Source organism: Centropristis striata, chromosome 3 (assembly GCF_030273125.1).
Source record: "Centropristis striata isolate RG_2023a ecotype Rhode Island chromosome 3, C.striata_1.0, whole genome shotgun sequence".
Classification (NCBI taxonomy): Eukaryota; Metazoa; Chordata; class Actinopteri; order Perciformes; family Serranidae; genus Centropristis; species Centropristis striata.
The window spans coordinates 10,348,154-10,362,097 of record NC_081519.1 but is presented as its reverse complement, the minus strand read 5'-3'; the positions used below and the strand labels follow the sequence as shown (position 1 = coordinate 10,362,097).

The window sequence follows — 13,944 nt, the reverse complement described above, 5'->3', positions numbered from 1 at the left end:
GTATGGGAGATTTCACTTCTGCTATTCCGACCCGTCTGAATAACCTCTTTAGTGAAATATCCGTGTCACAATATAACGCTCCAGTTAATGTGTTTCTTTCACTTCTTTTCACATCTAGTTTTGATGGATACAGTATGTGTTGAAGCATCCAAATCTTTAATCGCAGCAGTGAGTTGACACTGAAAAGGCCTCCCGCCAACACAAGAACAAAACTCTGATTGACGCGTATAAAAACAAGCCATTGGATGAGCCCCTGAGCGAGATGCGTGACTAGAGAAGCGACAAGCCGCCTCCTGTTATTTTTCCATCCTGGAAGCTTTACACGGAAGCCGACCAAATTTGATTTGAGGGCATTAATTCTATTTATTTGAGGGAGGAAATGAGGTGCTGAGTCAGGTGAGGAGCAGCTGGCTGTGAGCACAACAGAAACCAAGCGCCTCTTTAGTCGTCGAGCTCCGTAATCACCTCACACACAAAGACGGCTTTCTCACCTCTTGGCATGTTTATTTTGTGATCCGGCTTTTATTTTGTGTACTCGTGCAGCTCAGGTATGGCAGAATGTGAGCAAGAGATAAAAAGAATAAGGAGGAGAAAATGTTCACAACACAGGAACTTGACCTCACTTGACCCTGAACTTTGGCTCCACAAAATAAAGACGCTTGGGAACACAAACAGCAGGAGGAGAAACTTGATTTCCTTTCTTTTTTTAATTCTACATTATATTCATTTGTAAGTAAAAGATGTTCATATTAAATTGTATTTATGTAGCCAATGATTTACAGGATCCATCCATCCATCCTTACACCCTATGAATATTTATCAACCTATTTCTTTTAGTTGAAGTTACTTTTTGCAACTTGACTTTCCCTGTTTGAGGTTAATAAAGGTTATCTTAGTTCATTATATTTTATATTCAGTCCGTTCAGCTGGCATGTTTTCACAGGTTCCTAGAAAACTTGCCTGAGGCAAACCTGTCTAGTAAAAATTACATTCCCATATAACAAGACTGCATTCACTTTTTTTCCTCAGGTTGACAGAAGCAGTTTTAAACATGTGGTTATCGTTGTGAAACAGTTGTAGTTTGGTTAACTTTAGGCACCAAAATCACTTGGTTAAAAGATCACGGTTTGGGCTTAAATGAGTATGTTTGTTGTGTAAAAAAAGATTTTATTATTATTTTATTATATATTTTTTATTATTAAAAACATTCACTTTTACTTTAACACAGGAAGTATTAGATATCAGTTCAACCCAACATCCTCCATCTGCGGACATATGCAGATTTTACCAGAAAGATTTTTAGAAACAGCGCAATCCACAAGAAATTAAATTTCCCTCGTAATTTCACTGACAAAAGAGTTTTTTGCATGGGAGCCTAGGTTTTTTTAATCAATTTGATTGACAGACTGAACTTAATTCAGAATAGACTATATAACGGACGATAGGAAAATAAAATAACATTACATTTTCTGCATATATAATGATAATACACTTCACTAAACTGGCAGCCACAGTGAAGAAAATGTTCAACATTTTGGGGGTTTACGTTTGGTGGATTTTTTTTACCAATGGAAGCCGCAAAGCCAACATTTTACCCATTTCCAGTCTCTATGCTTAGCAATGTTAGTTATCTGAGAACTTCACATTTAGCGTATAAGATCGGCATCAACTCATGTAACTATTTCCTAAAATATTCAACTTTCCTTTAATCCACTCTAAATTCTAAATATAAAACAAGAATAAGTGACCCAAGCTTCATTAAAGCTGCAACTAACAACAAATCTTCATTATGGATCCACCTGATGATTATTTTCTTCTATGAAATCTGAAAAAGTAGTTGAAAAATGCCCATCGTGACGAAGCTCAATGTGCCATCTTCATATTAATTGTCTGACCATCATTCAAAAAGCAGGAAATCCTCACATTACAAAAGCTGGCACCAGCTAATGTTTTTGTTATTAGTTGATTATCAGAATAGTTACAGAATGTTGTTTTTTTAGTTGAATAATGGATCAACTAATCTTTGCAGCTTATAGAACATCTATGCAATATTACATCATCCATTCAGTTTAGCCTTTCTTTTTCTCAAGTGTGCATAAACTACAGGTCATGGATTTATTTTTAAAATACCAAAATGTGAATGATGGGTTATTCTATTGGTAATGACCATGAGAAGCAGCTAAGTATCAGTTGTTATTATTACCGGTTATCTGTATTGGCTGAAAAAAATCCATATTATGCATCCGTCGTGTCTACACTGTATGGTTACCTGGCCACTTTATTTATCTTATAATATTATGATAATAAACACTTTTGATGCATATTGTCAGAAACAGCTGGGCCAGGTTGACAGAATGAAAACTGAAAGTGCGGACACTTACATAACTACACTCCTGATTGCTCATACGTCGTACTTCCTTTTTAAAAGTTACATGTAACATTTTTATCGTCCCCTGCCTGGTGAGCTAAAAATGTTTCGCCCTGATAGTTTAATGAAGGAATTGTTCATCAAATAGTCTCCTCATTGCAATAAAATGAGAACTGGCCTTGTAGCTCAAGTAAATGCCTGCCCATTATTGTATATTCAGTAAAAATGTGATGTGAGTTCAAATTATGTGTATGAGTGTGCGTGTAACAAACAGTTCAAACACAAAGCTGCTTTCCTCAGACAGACACTGGTGTTGACATCAGATCTGGGAGGGATGAGCAGCCAGGCGGTGCCCAAGATCTCACAAAGACAATATGTCAATATACATTTTCCAAATGCCACTTAGAGTTAGGAGCAGATAGAAACACAGGTAGTGAGAAGCAGCAAGAGCAGGAGCTGCTGTGAATCTAATGGATGTAAAATCACAACATGTATAATGAAAGAGCTTTTACCATCAACACTACGCCTTAATGGTCCAGAGAGAGGAGACACATAATATATGAGCAACCTGCCTTATGCAATACTCAGGAAAAAGGATTTTAGGAAGCAGAAGAAGTTATTAAAATTCAAAATCCAGCTCTCCTATCACTAACCAGAATAATTCTGCATTTTCAACCAAATTTTGTAATTTATGTGTTTAATTTTGTTGCACTGCTGCGTCTTAACTCTTGTTTGGAGCATCCTTTTATCTCATATTTGCTACAAAAGTGACAATGTCAACATTGAATATAACGACGAGAGCGCGATTCATAATTCTGGGAATGTAGTCATCATGGTGTGGTGGGATTTTTCAAGGGGTGGGGCATATTCCGCTTTCAGATGGGAAACGAGGAAAAAAAAAACTTTGCAAACTTACGCGGCAGCGGACACAACGAAGAGCTGATTTAATGCTAAATATGAGAGTCCGGAGGAAGAGGCAGAATTCATTTTGTAACATGTTCCCCCTCAGCCTGCCTCTCTCCCTACCCCCACTTCCACGAACACATCCAGCCTCAGCCGCGCTATCCCAACACGGTACAGTTACCCATAAAAGTTGCTCTCCACCATTGACTTTTTTTCAAATGAGTGAGCAGAGCCGTATCGACATCCTCACTGTAGTTACACACGCACAAATACTACGAAATAAAACCCCAGGCGTCCAAAATGACAGGACCGAGCGGTAGCTAATTTTCCCACCCACACACACACCGCGGAGCTCGGCGGCTCCGTACGCCGTATTTTCACTCCATGAAGTCTGAAGTTAAATTCAGTACGTTTCGCTTTTCAAGGACACTGCAGCTCACTGTCACAAGCCCTTTTCAGTCGCGACAGACACGGGCGTGTTGCCCTGCAGGGCGAACAAACCGAAAATAAGGGAAAATCCCGAAAGCCTTTACCTTTTTGCTGTTTCTGCTGTTATAGCCGTTGTATGGGTTGATTCCTGCCCTTGGCGGTACGGAGAGCAGCATTTTTCTCGGCGCTATGTCCGGAGCGGCGAGAACAGCCCAGGCTGCCAGCTGACGTCAGCAGCTGGGGAAGTGAGAGCCTGGAGTCCCGCTGCTTGACTGCAAGTGGTGCTGCTGCTGCAGCAGGACAGGGGCCCCCACTGCTGGCCCCTGGGCTACTCTGAGGGGTCCCCTCGCATCGGCTACAGGGGGTCCATAGAGAAGAGGGGGATTAGCTCCACTCCATTCACCGCCCACTGTTATTTCTCTCACCAGGGGAGAATGTGGAAAGAATAACTAGAAAAAGAAGCTTCTTAAAACTGTGACTCTTAAGACAAAACGCTTGTAAAATCAGGTTATAGTGTACTATGTTTTTGTCTGGAGTACTTAATTCTCTCCTTGACCCCACTTCACTGCTTCGGAGGCATTCATTTATTCTTTGTCTCCTTTAACAACCACTTAAAGACATCATAATAACTTTAACTTGCTTTTAACACCAACAAACCTTAAACTGCATATATATATATATATATATATATATATATATGTGTGTGTGTGTGTGTGTGTACGTGAAGTTTCACATTATGTGACAATAACAATAATAATATAATCTCCTTGCAATTTCAGTCATGTTTTAGCCTGTTTCTGTGTTTCCACTACATACATATGCATACTATGCATATACACATATGTCTATGTGTTTCAATAGTGTGTTGTCCTATTTGTGTTTATGTCAAACAACAGATTTAAATATATATATATATAATTTATGGAGTGATGAGAATACCTTTGACTCTAATACGTTTACAAAATTAAACAAAAATTTTGAACCTGGCTTTATCCACTAGTCAGATTTGTGTTCTGAATGTATGCAAAACTAGCACATATTTTATAAGATAATTATTATTTGTATATTTAAAATTATAATTTTAGAAAACCTTAATAAATAATAAAGGTCTTGATGTAATCAATTGTGAATGCTTCATGATGATATCCATTAGTTTATAATGCTTCCCCGTATTGTCTCCGCTAAAATATTTGATTTGATCTGTATATTTTATCTCAAATTCTTCCATTCAATCCACGACTTGCTACTTATATATAGCATTTACCACTACCTATGCTAATACATTTGTAAAAATTCTAATTTGGGCTTTTAAGTAGAATAATACTGTCGATTGGACTTGGTTTCCAAAGTTGGGATTTCTCTGGGATTTTGCTTCGTCTTACGTAACATACAGCAGCAGCTGATGCTTTGGTTTTCTGCTGCTCTACATCTGACTCAAACTGCTGGTGAGTCTGCTGCCTCCCTCCCATTATTTCCTCCATTAACATGATGTGATTAATTATGCAGCACCACACTGATGCAAAGCAGCTTCACAAAAGACATATTGACTCAGACAAAGTGAAAACTTTTGAGGGTGTAGTCAGAGGCAACCATCAGCTAAAGCACAGCCCATTACAGAGATAATTTCTTGTAAATGGCCTAAAATAGAAACATCTGCAGTGATCCAGTGATGCAGGCCAGTCCAGTGCATCTGGTGCCCACGCTAACAGTGTCCTGCAGTTTCCTCTGAAGGTCACAGACGAAGGTTGTTAAACTGCAGACACACACTCACACTCACAGGGTACTAACCTAAACATTTGCCATGGGAGTGTGAACGAGGGGTGTCCTGAAGTTACCTTTCACATGTTATCCATGGATGCCTCGTCAGTGACTCTGGCTTCTTATCTGCTTCTGCTATATTTAAATGCCTTTTCACTTTCTCCTGTTGCCAGCGATTGGCAGGGGAGATGCTTCCCAACACAGATGGCAGCCGAAACCTGATGCCTAAAATGCAGAGGCATTCAAAATAATCAGCGCTGGTTACACTACAAAGCAGTGGGTATTAATTAAACTACAAAGCATTTCTGTCACTCGTAATATCTCAGGATGGCTGGAATAATGCAGATTTTCGAGTCTCCATTAATGCACCGTAGGTGCTCCGTAGGGCTGGGTAGTAACGGATTACACAAGTAACAAGTATGTTTATACCCAATTACATATGAAAACGTGCAATTTCTTCCACTGTAAATAATTTTATTTATATAATGCATACACACACACACACACGTTAAAGAGAAACCTAATCATTGTGGAAGTGAATTTTTTTGGGTCCGTCCAATGGATTTTATTACTAATTAAAATAATTGGCATATCATTTGTATTCAATAACTACATTTGACTACATTTTAAAGTAATCTGAATGAACTCTGTTACTCAACTTGAATAGCAGAAAATGTGATTTCATGGTGTATATATATAAAAAAAAACCTGTGCATGAAAAAGTATGAATCACACTTTTAGTGGGCAGTCTTGACCTTCTCTCAGAGTCTGTGCCTGTTATTCAAATGAGGGAGCTGAGCTGCATGACTTTGCCAAGTCTCTAAACTAAAGTTTGCCTCTGTACTTTTGCCTCCAACAGATGCAAACAAGCAGTTTATAATGTGAAGGATGAATAAATCCTGTTTAACCGAATCTAAGGAAAAGTGATACCAAACATCATTTGTTGGATTTTTTCAAATCATGGCAGATTAGAATTGAGGTTAAGAGATACATGCAAGAAGAAGTAAACTTCCACATTGTGCTGCTCAAACCAGTTGCAGAATAAACCAATTTAGCATGTTGCTGCACAGTCTCCAGTCTCCTTTCTTCACAGACTGCTCACTTAGCTGTGAGCACTGCTTGTCCTCTGCATGGGCCGTAAAATGACAAATACAGCGGTGTGAAGAGCATTTCTATGAATTAGCGCCGTAAGCATTTTGCGTTGGTGTCTGTGTCATTCAGACCGGCAGCCCGTCTGCAGGCTGCTCCTCTGTCTGCCTTTAGGAACACACCAGTGACATTGTTGCACTCAGCAGAACCTCAGTTTGGCACAACCGGCCACTTTGACGACATGAACATTGTTTGGACGTCAACAAGCTCGTTGCTAAGTAACCCAGCCCCCTCCATCCAAAGTGTTCTGGCCTGTGAATCCATACTTATTACTCCTAGGGTAGCTGAGCAGTGTGTGTGTGTGTGTGTGTGTGTGTGTGTGTGTGTGTGTGTGTGTGTGTGTGTGTGTGTGTGTGTGTGTTTTAGATTGAAGAGTTGGTGCATAGCCTGATTTTGACCTCCACCAATGAGGCTATGTTTTAGGTAGCGTTTGTTGTTGTTGTTTGCTTGTTTGTCAGTAGGTTTACAGAAAAACTGCCTTATTTTCATAACATTTCGTGAAAGGTTGTAGCATGTGCCAAGAAAGAACCCATACATTATTGGAGTGGATCTGACTAACAGGGAGGATACATGAATTAATTTTCACTTTCATTCACATTACGAGATATTTCATTTGTGCTGCATTCATGTGGTGTTGGTATAATCGAAAAAATTACTTCCCAATCATATTTCATGGCTCACCCGATCCATTACCTTTGCCCGTTGTTGTCATGCAGGTACTGGAAACAGCTATCAACATGATGTTTAAATGCAGTATGGCATTTGTGATGCATTCATGTGGTGTCAGAGTTATCAGAAAAATTAGTTTCCCAATCATATGTCATGGTTTCCCCCCATCATTGTCACCCACATACTAGAAACAGCTATCAGTGTGTGGTTCAAACTCAATAAAGCAATATAATACAAATACGACAAAATAAAAATAAGTACAACTGCCCAGATTCCCAGATCGGGAAATGTAAAACATCCAAGAAGCATATAAACGCACCATTGGCCTTGGTGGAGGTCTGCACTATTCAAGTGCCATTGTAGTTTTCAGATTAATTTATTAGGACCTCAATGTGGGGGTGAACTCTAACATTCAAGTGGTTCAGAACGCAGGTCAAAGGTCATTACATAAAACCCGGGCTGCATCCTGTCCAGCTTGGAACATTCCTCCTCCCTCTTCTTGTCGTTATTTAATTACTAGTAATAATAGTTGCAATTATAGTCTATCCTAATGTGCAACTTTAGCATAAAACGAAACAAAACAGCTACAACTGCTACCCATATACAGCCTATTTAAGGAAAACAGCACATGTTGAGGAAATACCACCCTTCCACCCTTTGCCTGCATTAATAGCCAACACACCCACCCCCAGACACACACACACACACACACACACACACACACACACACAAACACACACAACAGCATCAATGCTTTGGGGGTGAACCTCTGTCTTCAAAGTGAGCTGTTGTTTGGGAGGAAGGGGAGCCTGTGTGTGTGTGTGTGTGTGTGTGTGTGTGTGTGTGTGTGTGTCGTGGACATGAATGGCGTGGAAGGGTTCAGGGAGTTCATGTGTGAGTGAGGGGCTCGGTCATTGAGACCGTCAGTGTTGGGTTCAAGGTCACAAAGCCTAACAGAGAGGGGAGGACAGCAAACGGTGGTTGAACATAAAGGAAAAACAGGAAAAAGGGAAATGTTTAGTTTTAAAAGTTTACATTTGAAAGTAGTGTGAAAAGGAAGCTCACATTAGTGACAGAATACACACTCTTACTACTTGGACCTGGACTTCATCAGAAACTGGAACCGTGTCGAGAAGGAATCTCTGCACACACGTGTAGCTTTACATAAACAAACTATATTCTTCTATGTATGTTTATCCATGATAGTTATCATTAGACACAAACCATCTATAATTCATTCAACAACCGCATCTGGTAAGTGTCAGAAATAATGACTTGAATTTTAAAAATAAACTGTAATGAATATACAGCGTGTAATAAAACATACACTATCACATACCGAGCGCACAAAAACTGAGGATTTACTTGAGTTGCATTTTTGATGAGAGACTTTTTATTTATTGAACTGCATATGTACACTTGTAACTTGTCAACAGGATAATTCGGTGCTATCTCATCCCTGTTTTAGTAAATAAGAAACAATAAAATCACGTGTGCTGGCAGCACAGACAAGCAGATGGATGTATGTGCTTATTTCACGTGAGAGAACATACTTTACACGCCTGCTGAGCAGACCACACACACACACACACACACACACACACACACACACCCTCACAAACTCAGACAATCAGTGAAGCATTCCCTGTGGTTGGAATGTGTTTTTGAGGGAGTGTGTGAAAAAGGAAGTTTTGGTGAGGAAGGTTTGAGGGGAACAAAACAAAATGTCAGTATGTGTGAACAGGTAAATCTCTCTTGTATGTTTGAATGTAAATATCGGTAGATAATAACCATCCCATTTCTTTCTTCTTATTCTTCTTTTTCTTTTTTTATTGAAGCTCCACTACAAACTAAACAAAGGCAGTTGGGTGGAGGTCTGGGGGGCCCAGACATCAGACCCCTGACTGCCAAAATCCTGAGCGCTTTTTAATCTCTCCTCAGTACAGGCCACCCTCAAAATAGGACTCAACCTATAGAGCCTATACAGTTTATACATTCAGATTAATGCTGAGTATCATAAAGGAGCCTCATGAGCTGATTTTTTTGTGTCAAAAGTTACCAATTTAGTTTTTGTTCTCCTCCAAAATACATGTGCAAAGGCTCTTTTTTATGCATGGAAAACATAAATATCACTGTAATAATTTCTAATTTTTCCAAGAGACCTCACATTAGATTTTACTTTTATTTCAAAACTATCTCGGGTTATTTAAAAAAAAAATGTAATGCAAAGTAATGGAAATATAGTTCATAAAGTAAATAAGTAGTGAACTGGTATGACATTGCACTTACTTTTTAAGAGTTTGTATAATGCAACATCTGGGACAAATAATTTACTATTTAGTCTACACTTTTGTGTTTAAATTGAAGTCCATCCAGGTGTACTACCCCTAAAGAATACAATATAATTTAATCAAATCAAATGAAGCTCTTCTGTATTTTTCATTCTATCTCTAGAAAGTTAAAATAGTCAGAACATAGATATAAAACATATAAAAAACTCATAAATAGATCCATCAAATAAAGACTTTTGTTTATTAGCTCTATATTTTTTAATTCCGGGAGAGTTCACCCTCAAAAACAACTTGTTTAAAAGTGTCAGGTAAGTTTGTTTCTACATGTCAGTCACAGTTCATTGATTGGTACAGGTTCGTAATAACACATCTACCCTAACCATCCCCGGATGTGAATAATAGGTTGTCACAGAGAAGCTGTAATTAGTAAATAAAGAGCAGAACAATTATCTCCCAAACAACTTTTCATCACAACAGGACAGAACAGGACTGCTAAAAACAAGTTTTATGCTAATCTTCTTTGTTTTCTTTTTGTAAATTAGTTTTCAAGAATCTCTTGAGTGGGCTATTTAGTTTATGTTCCAGCTGGAAGTAATCTGAGCAACAGATTTGAGTGTAAAGAGGCAGAAAGCGAGCCTGGTGATGGAGTGGGAGGGGAGGGAAGAAGGGGACGAGGGCAGGGGGAAGGGGAGAGAGAGCTGAGCGGATGGGGGAAGGGCTGTTTGTGCATGCCTCGAATTCCTTAGGTGTTATCAGCATCGCCCGCTCCATAATTGTTCCTTTCGAGGAGGAAAAAAAAATACAGAGACTGTACTACATTGTAAAGCTTCCTCTTTATTAAAAAACTTATGGGGGAGTCAAGATCTTTGAACTCTGATACCGCCACTTCTGCGTTTGCTATTCTTGCATTGCAGAAGATAAAAATCTAACAATATATCTTGCTTTTTTATCACTTAAAATTAATAATGCATTGTAAGGATTTAATTAAATTTTTTTAAACACATTTTCTAAGGCTGTCAATCGAAAATGTTATAATTAATTACACAATTTTCTGCAATTAATGATTGTTGTTTTTCTGGTTTTAGACTTCTTCTAGTGTGTTTTTCTGTACAGCAACCATAAAGGGTTACTGACATCCGTAATGTGTCAAAGCCCCCACAGACATTTTGATAATGCAGTTTTTCTCAAACAGCATTAAAGAGGCTTTCGTGCATGGACAAGATTAGCAGTTTCCTGAGTGACTCCCTCAGAACGAGCAGGAGAATACAGAGGAACGATAAAGTAATTACTTCTTTTTGTTCTTTTGGTTGTTACAAAATGGCTGTAGTGAGTATCTTAGTGAATGGAGACACGCACACACAGGACATGATTCTGGGAACTTTGATTGATGAGGTAATCCATCTGGCTCTGAAGCAAGGGAGGGGAGGAGGAGAGCACCGGGGAAGGGAAGGGGAGAAGGAGTGAGAAAGATGAGTGATGATGTAGGTCCAAGTCATGATGCAGTTCAGATATTTATGAATGTGTGCAGGCAGTGTGTGTCCTGGCTGCATTCAGACTAAAGTACAGTTCAGTGGGGACGCCTTGTCCAACTGTGGCAGGCTGTTCTCATGAAACATAATTCCTACGAAAAGTAATGTTCTGAAATTTGTAGCTATCCCATGAAATTTTGTGGTCTCCCTGAGTTTGTTTGTGATATCCATCGCTCCTCTCGTCAACACTAAAAGGTCTCATACTACATCTTGGGACAAATGTTAAAGGCTGGGTGAAAGTCCTGTCCTGTTCATCTTTCTGTCTTGTTGGGAAGTTCCTTACGTACAAATGTTGCAATGCACGTCATGTTCATTATCACTGATGTAACTTCGTCCACTAGTTATGTGGAAGTAATTATTTCAACCCTTATGCTGTGAATTTCCCCTAAACTTAAACAAGAAGTTTTGGTGCCTAAACCTAACCAAGTAGTTCCATCTTACAATGCTAACAATGTACTTAAAACGGCAATCATTAAATAGAATGGTTGGAATTAGTAGGATATCATATGACATCATCATGGGAAAAAGCTGATTTTTAGGCCAGTGGTTAAGGTTAGGGTTAGGATAAGTCAATAAAATGTCCCCTAAAGGGACTTAAGTAAACATGTGTGTGTATTTTTTATGTGCGTATCTGTGAGTTTTATGTGAAAATATAAGAAATTGATATTAAAACGTATAAACTGTCACTTCTTGGTTAGTTGGATGATTAGAGTCGTCATGTGTTTCAACACAGTGTGAGAACTGACCTGTTTCTCCTCTCTGGGCTTTAACCTGGCTTCCATCACAGCTGCAGTAAACTGGGCGGAGGTGCATCATGGGCCTTAGCTGTGGATGAAAGAATGACGCATGAAATACTTGCTCCAGTCATGACACAAACCAGATGAATGGTGTTTTCACTTACTCCCACAATAAAATTGCCCTGGAAAGAAACTCGCAGCTCAGGAGTGGTCTTTTTAGCCAGAGACTAATAACCAGCAGTTCTCTGATATTTAAGACTATGACGTAAAAATCACACAAGAAGAGGAATAACTCAGTCATTGTCAATCTTTGAGAGGCTTTGCATAATGTTGATTATGACGATGACATTGGGGTGACTATTACCTCACAACTGGTGTTTATTTTCAGTAAAATACATACACATCATCTCTGTGCTCTTCAGCTTTTTATACTTGCTATCATACTGCAGTTGTATGTAGTCAAATATCCAAAAGACAAGATAATCAGGGATCAGTGACTTGACTGTAATTCTGACAAAAATAATGAATTTTGTCCAAATAAGCAGGTCTAAATCCTTCAGAACTATCACATGAGTCATTCAGCAGATAGAGTATGATGTTACAACATGATGCTGCAGAGGCACAGATCAATACACCAGAACTACTGATGGAAAAGAAAATTGCTCAGAGATGGATGATGTGAGGCTTTAATGCTGCGCAAAATGTCAGAATAATGAAAGATGTGTATATACAGTATCAGTGAGTCATTTTCTAATGACTGCAGGGTCAAATATCAGCATTAGCCATTAGAGCTGAGCTCTCTCCATATGGCTCCATTTCACACACACACACACACACAGACACACACAGACACACACACACACACACACACACACACACACACACAGACACACAGACACACACACACACACACACACACACACACACACAGACACACAGACACACACACACACACACACACGACATACACACACTTGACTTTTTAGTAGAGTGGTGTGGTGTGGGGGAAAGATGACATTAAAAAAAGAGCCATCATGACTGTGGGAGGTGGATCCAAGTCTAATGTGTATCACACAACTGATCATCGTCAGTGGTCTTTTAAAGGTTGTTTTTCTTATAAAGCCTAGTCTAGCTGCTCTATGCTTTATGCTTTATGCTTTATAAATGTTCTGAAAGGATTTAAATGCACAATCTCTGTACTTTGAAACTGTGCCTTTAAATGGGCCATCCTGACTTCTGTAAGGTTGTGATGTCACAACTTTATATAAGTTTAACGTCGGTGCTAGGCCCCCTGGGTCTTTGCCCCTTCTCTTTTCAATTTACACCACTTGACTTGGCGAAATCATCCGCAATCATGGTTTCTCATACCATTGTTACGCCAATAACACCCAGCTATTCCTGTCCTTCCCGCCAAACAACCTCATTGTCTCAGCCCGTATCTCTGCCCGCCTTGCTGATATCGCCACATGGATGACTGAACACCACCTTCAGCTCAACCTCTCTTAGACTGAGCTTCTTGTCATCCCGGCCTGTCCCGCCTTATATGAGCCAATTACAATTCTACAATGTCATTTAGCAGATGCTTTTATCCAAAGTGACGTACAAATTAAATAAATTTTCAGCTCGGATCTACATAACTTGTGCCTGCAAGTTCTGCACAGAACTTTGGTGTTATGATTAATGACCAGCTGACCTTTAAAGTTCATGTGGCCACAACTGCCCGATCATGTCGATTCTCCCAGACCGAGAAATCAACACAACTCCTGGAACAGGCCTTGGTGATATCACGCTTAAACTACTGCAACTCTCTGGCAGGTGTCCCTGCTTGCACCTTCAAGCCTCTGCAGATGATCCAGAAAGCGGCAGTGTATGGTCTTCAACCATGTGTCACTCCGTTACTCATTTCTCTGCACTGGCTCCCGATTGCAGTCTGCTTCAAATTCAAAACCCTGTCTCCCTGAACTCCTTTATTCAGGTCCACAAACCCTCCCGCTCACTACACTCTATGTCTACGTCTCAAAGCAGACTCTTCTCCTCTGTAGTTCCCCGAAGGTGGAAGGAACTTCCAAACACCATCCAATCTGCTGAGTCCCTCTCAATCTTTAAGAAGA

The 13,944-nt window shown here is 39.5% G+C and overlaps 1 protein-coding gene across 2 annotated transcripts in view; it reads right to left on the bottom strand.

Moving 5' to 3' along the window:
* Positions 1-3,929, bottom strand: part of rbms2a (RNA binding motif, single stranded interacting protein 2a) — a 32,498-nt gene extending 28,569 nt beyond the window's left edge. For both annotated transcript variants that reach the window (XM_059329171.1, XM_059329172.1), the window contains exon 1: positions 3,805-3,929. In XM_059329171.1, coding sequence (XP_059185154.1) covers positions 3,805-3,876 — 72 coding nt within the window. In that variant the 5' untranslated portion in view covers positions 3,877-3,929. The remainder of the gene's footprint in view (positions 1-3,804) is intronic.
* Between the last annotated feature and the right edge of the window lie 10,015 nt (positions 3,930-13,944).